At 35.6% G+C, this 20,817-nt stretch overlaps 1 protein-coding gene across 1 annotated transcript; it reads right to left on the bottom strand.

Annotated features, from left to right (window-relative positions):
• Window positions 1-1,474: 1,474 nt before the first annotated feature.
• Window positions 1,475-19,458, bottom strand: LOC581506 (mismatch repair endonuclease PMS2). The gene is made up of 24 exons (XM_781499.5): window positions 19,329-19,458; window positions 17,834-17,990; window positions 16,778-16,864; window positions 16,032-16,134; window positions 15,141-15,243; window positions 14,490-14,570; window positions 13,950-14,038; window positions 12,892-12,970; window positions 12,305-12,402; window positions 11,718-11,817; window positions 11,044-11,128; window positions 9,883-9,962; window positions 9,039-9,337; window positions 8,051-8,106; window positions 7,106-7,662; window positions 6,685-6,781; window positions 5,922-6,024; window positions 5,274-5,367; window positions 4,688-4,761; window positions 3,874-3,974; window positions 3,335-3,441; window positions 2,657-2,761; window positions 2,368-2,403; window positions 1,475-1,687 (listed from the first exon to the last, which is right to left on the bottom strand). Exons 2-24 carry the CDS (start codon window positions 17,970-17,972, stop codon window positions 1,625-1,627), a joined length of 2,736 nt encoding a protein of 911 aa, XP_786592.4. The 5' UTR covers window positions 17,973-17,990; window positions 19,329-19,458; the 3' UTR covers window positions 1,475-1,624.
• Window positions 19,459-20,817: the final 1,359 nt, after the last annotated feature.

The raw sequence follows: 20,817 nt of genomic DNA, 5'->3' as shown, positions 1-20,817 counted from the left end.
TGTATTTCAGCTACTTTCCACACACCTGCAAAGAACTAGACAGCCATTATTACCATCGTTAAGAATTTGCATTCTTTTATTAAAGCATTCTTTTTACTTAAAGCAGGTACATATGAATACAGCATTAATGGTAGCTTACAAAAATATTGCTTATAAACATTTCTTCATATAAAGCTTAGAAAATGGCAATATAACAGTAAAAATATTTAATGCCCATCCGCCTGATGATAGCCGTTTTGGGATCTCGTCGGCTCATTAGAATTACATCTCCACTCGAAAATTGATTTTAAAAGAATAGCACCCACATATTCTGAAAGCTGTATATATCTTTAAAACTCTTTGCTCTTATGTTTAGATTTGATAATGCAGATTGTTTTATAGAATGTTTTCATTTGTATATCAAAATCACCATGTAAATTAATTTAGCATTGTTATATCACATGAAAAGAAAGACAAGTAAAATGAAATGCCCAACTTATCTCATGACAGATATCCAAACTCTTTCAAACCAAATCAGGTACATTTACCTTCCGGAGAAACCTTTATGAGGATGTCGTACATGTATGTTTTCTATGCATGTTCTCATAATCTTGGCGTTCGATTATATTCCGGTTAGACAACTAGATTCAGAATCATCATCAAGTATATTTGTGCTAGGTAACCACATCAGGGTAATGTAAAAGTGATGTCAAGAACTTGAAAACAAGTCTTCATATTTGATCCTTTTACTAATCAAAATGCAAATGATTCAAATCATTGATGTAGTTGGTACTGATTGGCCTACTGACGAGGAATAAGTATTTAGGGCGAGCTTTCGGATCGTAAAGAGCAAGTTTAGTTAATGAAGTATGCATACATACAAATCTAAAACATCATTAGATGTCTACATTACTTTAATTTTGCTTCATTTTCAATTCATAATTTTGAAATGCTCATGACATCCTTGTAGGTACATGATTTACAAACCCTGCAGGGAGACTCGACCTTTTCTATGTATGGTCTTTCTAGAATTCTGATTCTCTTCTTTTGCTATGCAAATTTTTACTGTATATTACTGTGTTTACAAATCATGTGATAGAGCATTAATATATTTATATTCTGAATTGAATCATCAGAGAAATTAAAATCTCAAAAAAGACATTTTAATTTTCTCAAAGCATTATCTGTGTAATGTTTAAAGCTAATGGTGTGCATTTCATCAATAACTGGTTACAGCAGGGAAAAAGATGGATGATATGTCTCCAATAAGCCAGTTCGTAAATAGCTTTGGAACGCATGACCTCAAAATATCCACAGCTCTTTCACAAGATGGATACGTCCATATGGTGCTTCATGAATACCTTTTGTTTGCCTCTTGAGAAGAATACTTCCACCTGTTTATCAGATAAATGTACTGTCGGTGCATAAATGAATACTTATTAACGGTACATAGCTTTCATGAGCACGATACCAGTATTTGTCTCAATGGGTTTTACAATTTGGGAACGAATGACCTACATGTATATCTGCCCATGCGCAGATAGTATTTACGAACTAGCTTTATATACACAGCTGCAATTAATATTCCAGGCAAAGCAGTTCCGTAGCTTGTAGCTTAGTCCCGCCCAGCCTGATTGATGTCCTGTCAATCTGGCATCATGTTGAGGTTGAAGAGATGACGCATGGTAGGGCGACCATGGGGGCAGTTCTGGTAAATGGAAAATAAGCAAGATTGTGTTTCTGGATTGTTGATAAATGTGAAGTTCGGAGAGTAAAAAACTTGAGGTATTTAAAGTGAGACTTGCATTAGAACATGTGCATGTAGAGCTAGGGAGGGAAAAAAACAGAAAGATGTTCTAAAAGCAGTATGACACGAGAGAGGGAGAAAGAGATAGAGTGGGGGCAAACAAACAGAGAGAGAGACAAACAGACATACAGCAACACAGATGAGACAAATGGAGAGAAAGACAGTGACAGACAGACAGTGACAGACAGACAGCGGAGAGGGACAGAGAGAGAGGGAGAGAGAGAGTGAGTATAACTGATAAGATAGGAAAGGTTGAAATAAGAAATGGAAGAGAGAGAGACAAATGTTCTGGGATTCAGAGAAGAAAAAAATAATTATTACAAAAACAAAAAACAGAAAGATACAGAAAGACACAAATAATACAGTTATTTTCTATTCATGTTGATACAATTCTATGAATAAAAGCTCAATTATAATAAACACTTTAAAGGTCTAGGGGCAACATATTTTACCATGTTTAATACTGAACTGTTGTAATATCAAGGGCTAAAAACAATAAAATACATCAGCACATAAAAGAGGGACTAACAAAATGACCTTTTTATAATGAGAGTTGGTTTAAAAAAACTATTTGTACTTACCCAAGGCTGTTCCAATTCACCCATGTGACAAACCAGCTGTAAAAACATAAACAATGTATGAACAGAAAAGATTAATGGTTGCAAAATACTTTTGTAACATATTAATTTTCATCAATTTGTTTTGTTTTCTTTGTTACGGATTATGAAGTTTTACAAATGTCATGGAAGGAATACTGATGAATAATCACACTCTGAAGCTGTTTGTCTCACACTCATGAGAGGGAACGGCACAAATTAACAGAAAGCTGATAGTGGATAAAAAAAAACGTAATCCGAAAGAATGTTTCACCTTCTTCATCTCTGCTTTGTTGAGGGCGGTGCCAATCATGATGGACTTCCGACACGACCTGGAAGCAAACATCTGACGTACCTTGGTGGGTCTGCAGTGAACACCCTGCAAATCATAAAGAGAGAGAGAGAGCGGTTCCAATCGGGATTCAATTAATGTTTCAGTTAAATAGTAGTAATTGCAATCATGTTTATTTTTGGGGAAAGGGTTGATTTTGTCAGCTCATCACACTATATAAAAAATTAAGAAGTGATAACCAATTTACTATTTTCTCCTTCCTAAAAAGTAAAAAAACAAAAAACCGTCACCAAGGAAATCCCCAATCCTAGGTGTTCAAGTTAGCGGATTATGGCCTTCAGCACATGAAAGCTGACGACCCACTGGCTTAAAAGTCACTAACCACTGAAGCATAATGCAGCTCCAGTGACATGGGTAAGTGGATTCTAATGTCCTAACACAGTTGTATGACACATGCTCCTGTTATGATTAATGTGTTTTAAATTCCTATACTCTCAGAGTCCTTGACTTAAACCTTGGACCCACTACTTTACATCACACTAACCCTTAAACCCAAACCGACCCTGACTCTACCTCTAAACATTTGATAAACTAACGCCCAAAGTATTTGTTGCTGGAGCAACAGTCAGATCATTATTATTATTAGCTTCATGAACTCACAGGTGCATCACTGAGCATGAATATGAGTTCATCGATATCATCCTTGCCGAACGTCCAGTTCTTACTAAAGGGCTGCGACACTAGCTTGACCCTCTCCGTAGGACGACCTGCAAAGACAACAAATAAAAAGCTCTTATCTTCAATAACATATCTAGCCAAATATGTTCTGGTGGCAACCTGTATAGAAAGACCACCTGCATATAAAGTCCACACTTTTGTTTCACTTTAAATCGACTGACCATGTTTAACCGACACATAAAGACCCCCTTGACATAAAGACCACTCATATTCATCGGTTCCACTGTATTTTTCTTTCTCTACCAAGGTTTGGTCTTGAGCTTTAGTTCACACTTTTAAATAACTACGTTTTCATTAAATCCCCCCACACTTTGGAAAAACAAAAACAAAAACTTTACACTTGAGAATAAAGGGAAATTGCATAATGAACATCATCCTAGCCAAATTATGTACAATACATATATACAGGTGTTTTTAATATGTGCATATAGAAAGAGAAAGTAGAAAAGAACTGCACTCACCATCCTCATCAATGATGAAATCAAATCCATTCTTCTTGAAGATCTCCACATCATCCATCAAGATGGACTCATTCACAGCAGTCAGCTCTAAAGGTAATGGTCTAGATGGGTAAGAATCAGATAAAGGATATCATTAGGAGGCGCGATAGCTCAGTCGGTAGAGCAGTGGTCTCGTGATCCGGTGACCCGGGTTCGAAACAAAGTCGATGCGCTAGTGCCCTTTGGTAAGGCATTAATCCTCATTACCAGGTTCCTCAGAGAGGACCCAAAGCCCTCGGCCGTCTGGTTGCTGACTAACAAGCATTTATGCTTTCTTAGCAGCCAGGTAAAATAACCACCACCATTCATCATTAGTTAAATCAGTTGAAAGTTTGACATTACTATAATAATAATAACATCTTGTTGTTGTCGTTGTTGAGATTCAGATGGTGCTCTTCAATCTTCTAAGATTATCTGCGCCACAAAATTAATTACAAGTCATGATGAGTCCTTATAAACTATAATAATAATACTAATAATAGAACAGTTGTTATACATGTATATGGCATTATACCCTTGTAAATAGTGTGTTATCATCTACTTTGCTCAAAGAGTTATGGATCACATGAATCACAAGACTCCTCAGAGTCATGATGGTACAAGGTTCCTTTACAAAAAAAAACCCAAATAAATATTTTAATTGAGACAAAATTACACACAATGGTGAGAAAATAAACAAATATTTGGGAATCTACATATTATACAGTATTATACATCTCAAATATAAGCAGGAAAGAACTACTTTTAATCTAAGAAAGAACAGTTGCTATCTTACTGAATAAGTCTTTGTCCTTGTAGTACTGTGTGTTTCTGCAAAGTCTCAAAATTGTACTTTTCATCAGTGGCATGCTGTATGGGGACAAGATAAACATACAGACACATGATATGGTTGTCAATTCAGAGAAAAGATGTTGATCTATAAAGTAAAACTCTTTGTACGTGGTGAAGAGATTCATTCATTATAGAAAGAAAAATAAAACTGTTTATCAAGTATCTGATCTTTAAACTCATAGTAACCCACTTTGAAAATAATAAGATACAATTGCAGACAAAAGGTTAATAAAATGTTCAATCAGAATATTTAAATGACGACAAACTAAATGTATCATCATGGAGTCAATACTCAAAAGAAAAGAGGAGAGAGAGAGGGAGAGAGAGATGATCAGTGATATTTTGGTGACTCTAAATGTTACTTTGGCCCTGCAATGTCTACATACTTTTCTTTTTCAAAAACAGAGCTCTATTTCAATTTTCAGGGCATTTTAGAGCTTTACAGATTAAATCACTAATCTCTCCTCAGTATTTCTTTGATGGAGTAGACAAACATATAGACTGACTGAGAGAGGGTGGTCTTCCATTACCTGATCAATGATGAATAGATCTTGTCCTAGCTTGGCAATGATGAATCCAAGATTGAACTGACCAAGAATCTCCATTTTGGAAAACATATCCTTGCTGAGAGAGAAAAGTGGTAAACAGAGGTAAGGAATGGTTAACAGTAAATGTGAGTTTGTCTAGCGGCACGTTCACTTGGTCAGCTCTCTGTCTTTGCCTACAAACTGGCTCAGGCGACCTGGTTCGAAAATAAGTGACATCTTTCGGATGATGACGTTAAAGGTCGGTTCCCAGACGTAAATAATCATATCTGATTGAAACACGTCTGTAAAACCCAATTATACATGCACACACACAATATCCCTGTTTGATTTCTGTAATATATCAAATGACATTCCAACGCACAGCTTTTATTGTCTGCTGAGAATTGTGGTAATAACTTCACAAAGATAATGAAGAGTCCTTCTGGTTCTTTACCGACAAAGTGCTATATTTGTGTTCAGATCTTCTCACAGAGGAACAGTGTTTTGTCAGTGAAATACAATAATATATTGATATAACAACACCAACCATGTCAATTACATTATAAATTATATTCTTTTTTATGCAGCTACCTTCTGTTTATAACTTAAATAAACTCATGATTACTGTTTAGAAAGTATTTCATTTTGTACCTGATTTCTCTACTAAGCTCCTCTTCAGCCGAGGCATTGTCCGAAGGAGCAATCTTGGCTCGGAACGTCCGACCAGCAATGCCTTCCTCTCTTTCTTGCGTCTCTGAAAAAACAGATTCAAAAGTAAATATTTTTTTATAAATACATATTTAAATATTTTGTTAAGCCACAGAGTCATAGCTAATAGGAAGATAGGTTGCATAGAAATGTCATCTTGCATTTTCTATACCTTCAATCAAAACGATTCATTGTCTTCAAAATGAAGTTATTGTATGTGAGGGTAAAAGATATTCTCCTAAAAAAAAGACATAGCAACATCCAAGCAAGGCTTATTCACAGGTTCTTCAATAATGTCTTCCATTAAACCTTTTCATCTCCATCCAAGTAAATTGTAAAATGAATCCCCTTCCTTCTCTTTTGTTCTTCATGGTTTATAAAGTTTTTTGGGTGTGCCATTTGGGGCTCACCAAGTGTAACGTAGTACTGTAGCAAACCTGGCAAACTATGGAGGGACTGACCAATGCACTGACTAGAGATTCCACAACTGATTGTCAAAGACAAACTGGAACATGTTCTGGCTGGAAACTTACCAAGCTCAAACTTTATATTAATCTACTGCTTGACTATCCATCCTCCAGTAGATTATAGACTCCATACAATATATAGGATTCTAAGAGTTTTGCATCTAAGCATTTTTCAACAAATATTAATTATCTATTTCAGAGAAGAATGTACCTGTAAAAAAAGGAAGGCCAGTACATACCTCTTTGTTCTCGAGCCCTTCTGAGACCAGCTAAGGACAAGGGAACAGTGACCTCTCTTCTCTGACCGGAATCAGATGATGAAGGAGTGCTGTCATCCTGACAGAAAAAAAAAGCCTTAATTTAAGCATTCATGGATATAAGTATATGAGACAACATTTGAGATTAACATGTAGCATATAAAGAATCTACGTCAAGTGAGATTAGGAGGTTACATTATTACATAACAAACTACAATTAACTTTGTAAGTTTTGTTATTTCTGTCACATAACACACAGATTTTGCAGTGTCAAGTCAGAGAGAGATATTTAGAAACTACTTCCAGAATGAAGCATCGAAAAATGACAAAATAATGGAAAAATTGTGGCAAACCGATGGAAAAATATTTGATATGTAATGGTAAATCAAAAGAAACTACTCACCATCCTATGAATGAGTATTCTATGGGTCTCTCCATCCTCTATCGCACTTCCCACGTCTGTAGAGGTACAATGCAATCTGTGTTCCTGTGTCTCTTGACTGGGTTCCTGACTGCTGTTGGTCTGACTCTCCTCACTAGACCTTATCCCACTGCTGCCACCGGTTGAAGATTCACAGAAACCGCTCTCACCGTCTGACCTTAACAGGGCCACTCCTGGAGACAAACAGTCCTCCACTTTATGCGATTCCCCAGTCTTGCTCCCTTCATCAGTGCATAAGGAGTCATGTAATTTGTTTCTTAATGGCGAGATTCCTACTTCCTCAGTTTCAACACGTGAGGGAGGTATACTATGTTGGAGAGAAATGATAGGACTTTTGCCATTTGCGATACCTTCAGGTTCAGTTCTGCAGTTTTCAAATGAAATTGTACAGGAAGGTACAGTGTCACTGAAAGTCTCTGAAGACTCCCTCTCATCAAAGGTCGAAGGAATTCTGTCCACAGAATCTGACCTATTGGTCAATTCTTGGGAACTTTGAAAGAAGGCATCCAGTTTGGGCTCTATAAAGAATGAATCAATGAATCAATTACCTCAATGATAGAAAACACGCTTCCACATTGTTAGATACAGGATATGTTTGTGAGCTTTAATTAATCTGAAAGAAAGGCATCACAATTTCCTCATGTCTTTGATCCAAGAAGGATGAAAGGTCTTTTCATTTTACAGCCTAACTTAATATGCAGGACTCCCGATCCTGCCCCCTCTCACATGGTGCTACCATTAGTCTTACTGTATAACTAAATATTGTATTTTAAACTATTGTAATCTTCATTAATATTCATTATGGTGCTTTACTAAACAAACGAAGAACAACAAACAAATCAGCAATGATCAAGGAATGCTACCTGTTCAAACAAAGCATCCATAAATCAAATAAAAAAGACTCACGTTTTGGTTGCCTCTCTTCCTCCCCATCGTCCTGGTGACTTGCATGGGCAAATGATCTAATAGAGAATAGATACAGGGAAAAAAACAATGTGAAGGAATCGCAGGAATTGCAGGACACCAGGCAGTGCAGCTAAGAAAACGTGGGACTCAGACTGATCACTTAGCTTGAGAAAGTCCACAGGAGTGGACAAAAGCTTGCGCCACAAATTTCAAGGTTGGTAGAAGCTTCAAAAACTACATTTTATCATTATCCCCAACCGATGAAAGTTTTCTGTATCAATATGAAGGAAATTTGATTTGTAAATAGGTTTTCCAAAGTCTGTTTTGGATTCTTTAATTCACTGCTTGAATGGAGGACAAATTAACTTTAGTTTACTATTGCTTTAATTATTTCTCTAGAAATGTTGTTCCTTAATATAAAATCTTGAGTGGGTTTGCTGTTAAAGAAAAAAATCTGTCATAAGAATATAGTTTGAAGAAATGGTGACAGTGTATGTACTCTGATAATAAAATACAGGGTAATTCCTACAGCTCCCAATCAGGAGCTTTTAAAGTTTCGTCCTTCAGAGACGAACAAACTACATAGAAACTCGCAACATGAAAACAGCTCCGGGAAAACAATAAAAGTGGCCTTTTCAGGAAGATGGTCTTTATATACAGGTTTCCTCAAATACAACTTTCAAGGAGAAACACTGTTCAAGGAAACACAGAAGTTGTCCTTACAGATGAATCATCTGACAATGTCTGATGGAAGCCACTGGGGCATTAACTTGTATGAATCATCACCTTTCTGTCTCTCACAAGTATAAAACACGCTTGCTTACAATATATTCTATCAGCTGACAAAGTGTTGCAGCGGTGCACGAAACGTCATGATCTTTTAGATCCCTTGACCATACATTCCAAGACAAACGAAAATCACTAGAGATATTATTTCCGATATATATGTTGCTGCTAGATGATCAAAGATCAGGTTAGACTCAATTACCTTTTGAGGTTGCCCAAGTTGAGAGTCCCAGCTCTTTTGCCCTCCCTCTGACTGCTCGGCCTGAAACATGGACTGCCTTGACTGCTACTGAACTGGCTACAGCCCAGACTACTGGCCGGACTACTGACTTGACCAGTGCTTGGACTACCGGTGCTAGTTTGACTACTGCCCTGGCTGCTGCTTGGACTGCGGCTGAACATATTGGACAAGGCCAAACTGGACGGAGTGACCGCTGACAGGGGCTTTTGGTTGACATCGTAACAGGAGGACCGTGGCTCGAACATGGCTTTCAGAGATGCCTGACAGAATGTGAACGAAAGCATAACATAAGCACAGTCACATAAAAAACCTACAGCCCTATAGCGGTATATGCTACTATAACAACTCCCTACGTGAGGGCAAGTGGTGTAAAAGCCTGTGCCATCACTGGTAACAAGAAGACAGCACCTCCAGACCTACATGTTTAGGATTCCATAGTTATCATATAGAGTTAACCAAAATAAATTTATTGCCATCATAGCTCGAAAGAACAATCAATATTGAATATTTTTTTAATAGTGCGAGGCAGGGAATCAAAAAGGCCCAGAAATAAAAGTGATATTTATCATAAATATTTATCACAAAATATACTAAAAGTTTGTTATCATAAATAAATATTTATCACAAAATATACTAAACGTTTGTTATCATAAATAAATATTTATCACACAATATACTAAAAGTTTTTATTTTCAACATCTGATAAAATATACACCTAATAATGCATTGCTCATCCATAGGCAAACAGACAAAAAAAACTTCATTTCCTTCTCCCTGGAAATGATAATGATATTCATCATGTTACCTTGAGGATAGCTAGAAGTGTTTTCTCCTCCTGCACCAGTACTTTCCTCTTATCGGGTGTGACGTTCACATCCACCGCATCTATGAAGATATATATTCATTACATAACAAATTAGTATCAAGGATATAAATGATGTTCTTAATTCTTATCATAGAATGGATTCAAATTATTACAGCCATTACAGGAAAGTTGTACCTTAAATATTGCTCAAACCAACAGAAAAGAAAGATCTCAGAAAAGACCTGAAGGCCACAGAGCTCCCACGTTTGCAATGAGCCCCTTCACCCCACACACACACACACACAAAAAAAAGGCAAAACAAAAAGACAAAACAATCTGGGCACCCAGCCACAAAAAATGATCTGGAGGTGGAACACCAATCCATGATGGTCAAAATCATATCTTATCATTGTCTGACTGGAAAACTGTGTGTTCAAATTCCTAGCCTAAACACAAATCCAACCCATGAAAACGTACAAATGAGAATGAAATGTTTTACTTGATCCTAAAAGTATCTACAATATCAATCTGTCTGACCATAAGCATGTAAAATTTGTGAAGGCTTGCAAGAATCTATGAAATGAAACAAAGTTTTATTGCATACTGCACAATTCATTGTATATAATTCAGAGAAAGAAATAAAATCTTAAGGCTCATTAATATATAATGTAGTAAACCCTGGCAGTTTTTTTCATTGTTATCATGATGTATTAAAGCATATCGTCGGTGGGGTGACAAAACCTTGTATCTCAAAAATCATGAATTTTCAGGAGAGCGCAAAAACCTTTCCTGTCTCAACAGATTTAGTGCTGTGACACTGTCCTTTGTTTGGAATTTGTGAAAAAACCGAGACAGGAGGCGTTCCATGGATTTATCAGGTGGTGTCGTAGGCCATTAGGTACAAAATTATGCAGAAAAATCAAAATCTCAAAAAATTGAGATACGAGGTTTTGTCACCCCACCGACGATATTACACTTCCTATTTTCCTACATATATCACACAGATAATTAATATGCATATAAGGCCTTTGCAGCTCCCATTTTTACCATTCCTACTTGCCATTTATTTTTCTTGTAGTAAAGAACCCCCACGAAAACCATAAAATAACCATACAAAACTCAGTCACACTACCATTTATTAGACTATGCTTTTTAACAAACCTTTAGCAAGTGAGATATCCATAACAACAAATGGGAACTGATGTCTGTTGTACATGTGGAAGACTTCATTGATCAGCTTGCTAACCTACAAAATATGAAACAAAGATATTCATGAAAGTTTCTCTCTTTGCTTGAAGTTGATGCCACTTTGCTTCACATTTATACAGTCAACTTTTCTTTTTGATCAAGTACTAGTACGTGTTTGTCAATGTAATTTTGGAATACTGTTATGTCTACTACTATTTCTCTTTTTAATGTTTTCTTATGAATACTGCAATGACCGAAAGTGAAAGACTACACTGTAAAACGCAAAATAAAAACATTACATACACACGTATCACATATTCTGCGGATTCTAAAAATTCACTCTAGTCACTCCTTATGTTTAATACAACTGAAGAATAAAGACTATTCAAATGAAACTTAGTTTTTTGCCCAAATTTCATGAGACATTCCTTTTCTACTTGAGATTTCTCAAGTTTCAAACGGTTTCTCCCCAAACTATGTAGAATAGTATGCATGCTGAGTATCCCCCCCCCCCCTCACCCCCCTCCCCCCCAAAAAAAAAAATTAAAAAAATCATATTTTAATGGAAATACTTTACAAAATAATATACTCTACTCTCCATGGAGAATACATTTCTAATTTTTGTTTTAATTGACAGAGGAACAAACCTTAGGAAAGTCACATGGTCTCCTATTGATGAAGTAGTACTGTCTATCTGCTGCACTGCGGCCCTGACCATGATCACACTTAGACACAAAACCAGATACACTGTTCATAAAAGAAACAGAAGTTTAAAGGATAAAAACTACTATAATTGTACAGCACAACTCAAAGAAGATCACCTTTGCATATTTCTAAATTGATACTAGTGTTTCTATAGCAGTGAGAAAGAGGGCCACAATCACTTAAATATATTCAGTGCTTCCATTATCCGAATCGTTCTGTACATTCATTTGAAGGGTAAAATAATAACAATAATAAAAACGGTGCTTATAAAGCGTTTTCCACCAGTCTCTAAGCGCTACCTGTATACAACATAGGATAGAATAATAATCATTGGTCAAGACACATCATTAGGGCTCATATAAAATATTATCCATGAGAAACATATCAATATAGTTTGTATAGAGAAATCTGACTGTAATTTGAATTTGAAAAAAAATATTTGAATACTCCCCTAAAACAGCAATACAGAAATAGATAGTGCAACTGCCTCAGCAGGCTATTTTTTCATATTTCGAAAACATTTTCTGACCTGAAAGGGATCTTCTCGAGTCGTTCAGGTTTGATGCCATACTCTTCGCACATTTCGGGGGTTGGCCTGCACTGGTCAAACTCCAAGAGACTCTGTATCTACAGTGTACAAAGATTGCACAAAGAGCATTGGTTTAGTAAAGCCTGTCCCTGATTTGTAGCCAAATCAGCCTGTTTTTACAGTATACTCATACCTTTTCATTTCCATTTTAAAACTTTTACCACAATTTATCTAAATGTATTGATAAGAAACTATTTGTTGGGATTTCTTTAACATGGTTATTGTGATCATACTATAAGATGAGTAGCAACCTTATTGAGGATACTTTTGATACGTTAGATAATAGGGGTACATTTTCTACATTAATATCTTCAATGTAATTCAAATTTCAAGTTATGGTGATATGTATATATATACATAGAATGACGGAGATATACAGAGAAGAGAGCGAATAAAAATACAGAGTGATTGACAGAGACAGATTGAGAGACACAGTGAGTGAGTGTGTGTGAGAGAGAGAGAGAAAAGACAGACAGACAGACAGACAGAGACAGAGACAAACACATAGATGGGAAGAGGCCACATACCTGCTTGGATCCAAAGACATTAGCAACGTTTTCTCTCATCGTTGAGGTCCCATTGGTAGATACAACCAAAGATTTCTTCCTGTAAAAAAAAAGCATAAAAACATAATACAGTCAGACCTGCTTTAGTGACCACCTGTCTACAAAGACCACATGTCTTCAAAGGCCATTTTTGTGTTCCCTTGGGCGGTCACTTTAGACAGGTTTTTATTGTACTACAAATAATGGCCATTTAAGCTGAGCTATAGTACACTAAGAAGTACCATAGTGCTTACAATGTTATACACATAAGAAAAGGACACAAAACAACTAGCTCTGTGGAAAAAGATGGGTCTTCAGTTTTGTTTTAATGTGGACAGATTTTCTATTGTACAACATTATATTAAAACAATGAAACTTTGAAAAGATACAACTCACCTATTCCTAATAACTTATATGAAATTTTAGTTTTACTAGGCTTTGTGTTTGACACTGTAGGTTGACTTTAAGGTCACATAGAAGTCAGCTCTCATGGGGAATTCGACACCATTCGGGTGTTTACCCAATAACCGGTGTTGTCAATCACCAGTTAGCCTTCAGTTTTATGACCATTCAACCTTATGTAATGCTTCGCTTTTCTCTCACCCGAAGCTCTCCGAGCGATTAGGGGGTAATTATTGACTGGCCAACAGGTTTGCTGTGTGCAGATTTGTACTCCCATTAATGGTATTTCCACCAAGTCTGGTGTCAGCGAATTATGGCCTTCTGCACATGGAAACTGTCGATTCAGTCCCTTTAACACCTATGTAGTCCCATCAAGAAATAACCTTAAGTCTCTTGGGGAGTCTTAGGGTGAGGGAAACGTAAGATAATGACTTTACCATATGGGGGAATGGGTGGAAAATTCAGAGCATTACATATTAGACACATTAATCATAAACTTGGTGATTGACAACACCTGTAATTGGGTAAACACCCGAATGCTGTCAAATTCCCCATGAGAGCCCACTACTTTGTGTCTTTTATAAGCAACCTCTTTTAAAGTCAAGGTGTGCATATTTGCTGCTTGATAAGGTACATACCCTTTGTCTGTTTGGTTTGTGCATGTTAACTTGACTCCTGACGCAATGATGCAGTACGCTTGTAAAACTTGAACCATCTTGGTGAACTCCTAGGAAATAGAGAACACAAAATCAAATTAATGTTAGTTTTATCATTCAAACACAGACAACGCCGACAAAACCACCAGATAAAATGATTCATTGGCAACTGGTTAGTTAAACAAAACAATGTCTACTTTATGCCCCAAACCACCATATTTGGCACAACTCTCTACACATTCTTGCATAAGTGTATCATTAATACAGCTAGCAGCTTGAACAATTTGCAATTTTTTAATCTCAATTGATGACAGTTTAAATCTGACCACAGTCATAGTGTAAATATCACAACATCAAATTATATCTGTGAGAGAGAGTGAAGTGTATGACCATAATATATACTTTGATTATGTTTGGAAAAATTGAATGCATGACCAAAAAATAATCCTAAACCTGAGATAAATCAATGGTCTATCGCTAACTGAGCAAGACATTTTATGCAGCGGAGCAAATCGTAAATACCTTTTTCAAGTTTCTCTGGAATTCCTTGTGTCTGACTGGAAGGGTGGAGAAGAGATTCTGAAGTGTAACTGTTGTACCTTGCTGTAATCAGAAAGTGAGAGAGAGAGAGGGGGTGAAGGGAAAGAGAGAGAGGGGGAGAGGGGAAAGAGAGAGAGAAAGAGAGAGGGGGAGAGAGAGAGAGAGAGTTGGAGGGAGGGAGGGCGAAAGAAAGAGAGAGAGAAAAAAAAAGGAAAGAAAGTGCAGTAACAAACATGGGAATTGATCATATTTATCCATATTTGTTTTCTAATAATGTCAGCAAATTGTTATCACAATAAGTACTTCAGTATACATCGACTTGTACAAAATTATCCTGAATTTTAATTTTTTTAATTTCAGTTTTACACAATGGAATCCGACTTCCTTTAAAGTAACTGACAGATCCAGGATGGTTGGTTGAGGGGAGGGGGTGGTGCACAAGTTTGACAATTTTCTGACAAGCAAAACAAGAAAGAAAGAAAAAAAAAACAGAAACAAACAAACAAAAACAAAAATAAATCAGGTTATCAGATTTCGGGTTATTATTATTAATTTTTTTTTTTTAAATAAATAATAATTAAAATTTCTCTGAAAAGTTTGGTTATGATGTGGATGACATTTATTCATTCATACCTGTCTAGGGCAAGGTACTTGTTTGAGGATCTTGCCATCATGATCATACACCAGCTTGGTTCCCACTGAAGCAGACCGGTGACATGTCACTATAGTCAGGTCACTGCAAACAAAGGAAAGTGTGTCATTCAATGTAAATAGGGTAACCACTCAGAAGAGTGATACTTCCTGGTATTGTCTTACTTGATTTTCATTGAAAATATAGCTAAAATTGTCAATAAATCACTTCACTAGGGCTCTCTTTCTACTTCCTGAAACATATGATTAGATACGACTTATGTAAGAAAGGAGAGATCTTTTGGAACCAGCACTATCTTGAAGGACACATAATAATAAAGTTCCAGTGATGATCCTATATCAAACTAATCTGATCTAATTTAATCTTATCTAATCAAATCTAATCTCATCTCAAGAAATCTAATCAAACCTAGTCAAACCTAACCAAATCTAACCTAATATAATTTACTCTAATAAAGTAAAATATAATTCAATCTAATCTGATCTCATCTAATCTAATAGATTCAAAACTAATATAATACAATTTACTCTAATCTGACCTGAACTAATCTAGTCAAATTTAATCAAATACTTCACTCAGATCTGATCTAAAGTAATCCAGTCAAACATAATCTAATCTTATATAATTCAATAAAATCTAATCTAATCCAATTATCTAATCTCATGAAACCTAATCTTATCAACGACAGGTGTATCAGTGATCCTACCTCAGTGCACAGAGTGAGCTGAGAGCCTCTCCTCTGAAACCAAACGTATCTACAGTGCTCAGGTCTGAGAAATCATGAAGCTTGGATGTGTGGTGCTTCAAAACTAATCTAATCTGATCTAATCCAAACCTAATCTTATCAACGACAGGTGTATCAGTGATCCTACCTCAGTGCACAGAGTGAGCTGAGAGCCTCTCCTCTAAAACCAAACGTATCTACAGTGCTCAGGTCTGAGAAATCATGAAGTTTGGATGTGTGGTGCTTCAAAGCTGATCAAGATATAAAAACAGATATTGATGAATTTAGGTTTTTTCTGCAATATGCAAGCTGCAGTATGCAAGCTGCAGTATATAAAGCACAGAGAACAAAGTTCAAAATAGAAGTGGGGTATATAAAATACCTTAACGAGAAGTGTAGGAGAAATGGAGAGAAATTGGGAGAATAAAAAGGGGGATGATAGAGGGTGGAGAGAGAGAGAGTGAGAGAGTGAACACAACACATTTCAAACAATCTCTCTTTAGTAGATTTTAAAAATGTAAATAATATATAGAGATAGATTTTAAATACCTACACATGTATAATGTTAAATGTTACCAATACTGTTTGAATGAATGATTGTAACAAATGAAATATAATATTATTTAATGGAGCTCATGTTTATGTAAACATGCACAATTCAGCATTTTGGCTGCGAGGCATTGTTTTTTAATAAAACCATTATTGAATTGAATGAATTGAACTCATCTTAATACTACCAGGTAATCAGACCTCTACTCCCAAAGTAAAAAGTGTGAAAAAAGCATTGTTTAAAGCCGGGGATGTGAAAAAGACAAAAAGTTATAGGGAGGATTAGAAGCATTTAGTGCTTACCATGTCCTTGTTACCAGTTTCTATTTTTAAATGTTGACTTACTGAGTCCTGAGAAGTTGCATTCCTGTACTCCTGAAGCATTGTCAGATACCTCCAGACTCTCACCGCCATAGTCCTTCAATTTGATTTCTACAATAAAGAAAACAAAATATAGGTTTACTGTTATATATTAATTTCTGGCATTTGTGAGAGAATAAAAACAAGTTTGGTCTTAAATACTAAAGCTCACAGAATAAAAGAAAAAGAATAGCCAAACAACAGTTTTCCACTGGAACAATAGAAAGGAGTTTTGCAACAATTACTTCCTTTCCACATTTCTACTTTGTAATGTTTTGTGTTGGTGTAGTAAAAATTAACATTTCGTATGTTTCTGAAGAAAAAAAATTAAATTGGTATTTGCACTTTACATGAAGCAAAGACATAAATAAATTAGTTTCCTTGAAAAAGAGAGCAATTTAGGGTATGAAAATTTTAACAATTGATGAATAAAGAGAGAATGATATCACATCCCCACAACCAAGTTATAAATTTGTCTCCAATTCATCAGTCATCATGTTAACAAAGACAATCATGAATCCCATCAGCTGTCTTATCATCTCCCCCATCCTTTTTGTTTGGGGGGGATCTGTTTTTCTTAGTAGTTTTTTATGTTTATTAGAAAGCAATTTCTTTTTGGGCCAATGTCCTCCATATCATTAGTTTAATAAGTACACTTTTTTAAATAATTGTTTTAGTTTTATAGAAATTGCCATGATTGAAGGCTAAAATCATCTTCATTATTATTTTGTTGCTGTCTCCTTGCACTCCTTCATACTCTCCTAGTAAGTCCTGTATCCCTGATTTTTTAAAAAGAGGGTCATGCATGATTCCCATGTCTCTTCAAAAAATGTGAAACTTAAGAAAGTATAAAACTTAGAAGGTACATACTGATAATGATTACATTTTTTACAAAATAAAAAGTTAATGGTTTCCAACAAACTCTTAGAATTATTTCTTAATTTCCATTTAAACAGACTCAATACATTTGTGGTACACTTTGCATTTAATTAGAATAGATGCCTGGAGATTGAGAGGGGAAAACATAATTTATATACTAACCAATGATTGTAGCTCCAGCATCCAAACTATTCTCAACAAGTTCTTTGATGGCTGTGGCAAGATTCAGGACAACTTGGCCGGAGCAGATCTGATGGACTGACCGCCGGTCAATCGCCTTCACTTTCCCAGCCACTGCCATGTCTGGTTATTTTGTAACCTGTACATATCAGATGGAAGGATTAATATAAAGAAATGGGAACAACTCATTTTTATAGGGCATGCCATAGACTATAGGTAGTACAGACACCTCCGTTTCTGTATCTGTTTCAGTTGCGTCGGTATATTCAGCCTCTCAGAATTAACTGTACTTCACCAACATTGCCAATTTGTACAAAGTTTATATAATTATAGTTAAAGGAGGGGAAAGAAGACACATAGCTGTGCTATTGCAAATGCAATGCATGGAGTGGACACAATACTGACAAATTAATTTTGTTTAAAACATTGTTTGTCAAAAATGAAATCCTGTAGCCTGTACTCTGTAGATTCTATGTGCCTGTGGGGCTGGCTGTGCGGAAACTAAGTCCGAGTCTAATTTAGTTCAAGACTCTGGACTAAATTAACAGTAGACAAATTTATATCTTACCTAAATTAAGTTTTAAGTAAAGTTTAATCGACTTTATAAGTTTATCATGAAAAAAGTTAATCAAGTTTTAACTTTAGTTTTAGGTCTAGATCTAGATCTAGATCTAATGTTAGATCTAGAAATCTAGGCCTAACAAGTTAGAGGTCTAAAGTTAGACCTAGGTCTAGACCGAAAGCTTCAGTCTCTCTAATCGTCGGTTGTTCCACTGAGACTACGTCTGGCTCCACTAGACCTCCGATTATTGTATTGGGGAATGACAACAAATGTCAGTTTTATTAAAGAAATGACCCAAATTAGATGGTTATTTCTGTCTAACCTAGGTCTAGCCCTAGCTAAAACTTGATCAACTTATTTCACCATAAAGTCGATAAGGTCAGGATATTTACACAAACAATTTCATAATGTTTATTATCTTGATGCATAATGTGAGCGGTTGATCACGATCACGATCATAATAAATTGTTGTTGTTGTTGGGTAATTGTTTATTGGCGTTCATTCAATGTTGAATATATACCTACGCCATAATTATTTTTAATTTTATAAGGAAAATCAGTTATAGGTCTAAATAAGAAAACTGAGGATAAAGATTTGTAATTAAAAAGTAACGCAATTTTTTAGGAGTCTCTGGATGGTTTGCAACTTCGTGTTTCTGCTTTTTTTAAAAGTTTAATCTGGTCAGCCCGGTTTCGATGGCATGGAAAACTAGCTTTGCCCGATCATAATAAAAGAAATGAAAAACAAACAAACCAAACAAGACTGAAAGAGAAGACGCCTCATTCAATAGATGGGACCGAAGCTAAGGTGAGCTTGACCTCAATAGTCGATGCGATGCTAGCGATTATTCACAATTTCAAAGTAAATGAAAGTACCGGTACATTGACGAGAAGAAAATATTTAGACAGACTTACCTTCAACAAGTTCATACAGCTAGTTTGACGTCATTTATCGAATTCAGGAAGAAACATGTTCACTAGTCTACACACTTCAAATTTGGACAGGATCAGGATTCCCCGCGTCAACAAGATACTAGTCTACTTGTCAGACGCGATTCCGTCAAATATATGTAGGTCTAGGCCCTAGACTATATAAAAGAGAATAAATTACAATGTTGTTTTTTTTCTTCCCGCTAAACTCATCAAAAGAATGCTATGATGAATGGATTGAGTGCAATTCCTGACATAGCAACAATGACCACATTATTTTGAGGTTTTGTCCCTAAAGATACTGAAGAGGATCTTTCTCCTTGTCTGGGAGGACAAGCACTTTCATTAATGCTCATCAAACTTCTTGGAAGCAGGCTAGCTTCATCACACCCCCCCCCCCCTAAGTTCTTTTTCAACTTTTATTAAAAAGCAAATATATGTCCCCTTTCCAGGATACCAGCCAACATCTATATGTCACCAATAAGCAAAACAAGACAACAAACAAATGTATTTAACAAATAGTAAACCCAACAAAAAACATACTCAGACTCGATCTCTTTCATCACATATTTATGTATTTATTTGTCACTTTTATATACTACACATTCAGGCATATAAATAAGCACAATTTTAGCATGTATAGGCCTACATTATGCATGAATATAAATAAACTGTCAGGGATTGTTGTACATGCATTATAAGCACCAATAACATACAAATCTTACACTTCTTTCAAAAAGAAAGTTCATACTTATAATTATAATTGTCCAAAAAAATCAAATGTTAAATAATGTTCTAATCTCCTACTATTTTAATTACTGCACTGCAAAACAAAGTTTATTTAACACATTAAAATTTTAAAGTTAAAGTGATAGATGTGCTAAAAAAAGCAGCAACTACATGTATATTGAAATGTTTATGATCATGTATCTCATCCAAAAACGAAGTTCATTTAAGAGACTTGCCAATGATTGGGTGAATAATTACATTTAAGAATACAGTACTAAGACGTTTATCTCATCTTTATTGCTTAATTGCACTGCCTGTATGGCCTTACAAGTACTAATCCACACGGCAAACCGTTCAGCTATATACAGTACTGAATACCTAGCTATATCAAAATAAATACTGAATACACACTTTCATCACATTGCATGCTATATTATAAATATATGTTTCACACCAATAGAGTTACATAGTAAAATATACTTCTTATTCAGCCACAGAGATATAGAGTTGACTTTGGTGACAAGCTTTGTGCATATTTGAGCTACATTCATAAGAAGTTAATAGTACATATGAAGTTAAATCATTTGATAAGAGTAGAATTCATGCAATGAATCATATTTGCATATGTGCATTTATCTAAATATATTTCAGAATGTGTTTGGCATTAAAATTAATTGTTTGATTGCCATATGCTATAAAGTACTCTACCCTCGATTTTCAAACCACTAATTAAAGGTAAAGACCA

This window comes from Strongylocentrotus purpuratus, unplaced genomic scaffold, assembly GCF_000002235.5.
Source record: "Strongylocentrotus purpuratus isolate Spur 01 unplaced genomic scaffold, Spur_5.0 spur5_scaffold_14, whole genome shotgun sequence".
Taxonomy (NCBI): Eukaryota; Metazoa; Echinodermata; class Echinoidea; order Camarodonta; family Strongylocentrotidae; genus Strongylocentrotus; species Strongylocentrotus purpuratus.
Note: the sequence above shows the minus strand (reverse complement) of the source record. Positions and strands in the feature narration are given on the sequence as shown.

What these genes read in the sequence shown, in the direction of transcription:
- LOC581506 (XM_781499.5), bottom strand. Translation starts at nt 17,972, where the DNA reads ATGGCAGTGGCTGGGAAAGTGAAGGCGATTGACCGGCGGTCAGTCCAT. An exon ending in TGCTGGAGCTACAATCATTG is followed by an intron (nt 16,865 to 17,833) that starts GTTAGTATATAA and finishes TCTTTATTGTAG; the next exon opens with AAATCAAATTGAAGGACTAT. An exon ending in TCATGCTCAGTGATGCACCT is followed by an intron (nt 2,762 to 3,334) that starts GTGAGTTCATGA and finishes TATGATTTGCAG; the next exon opens with GGTGTTCACTGCAGACCCAC.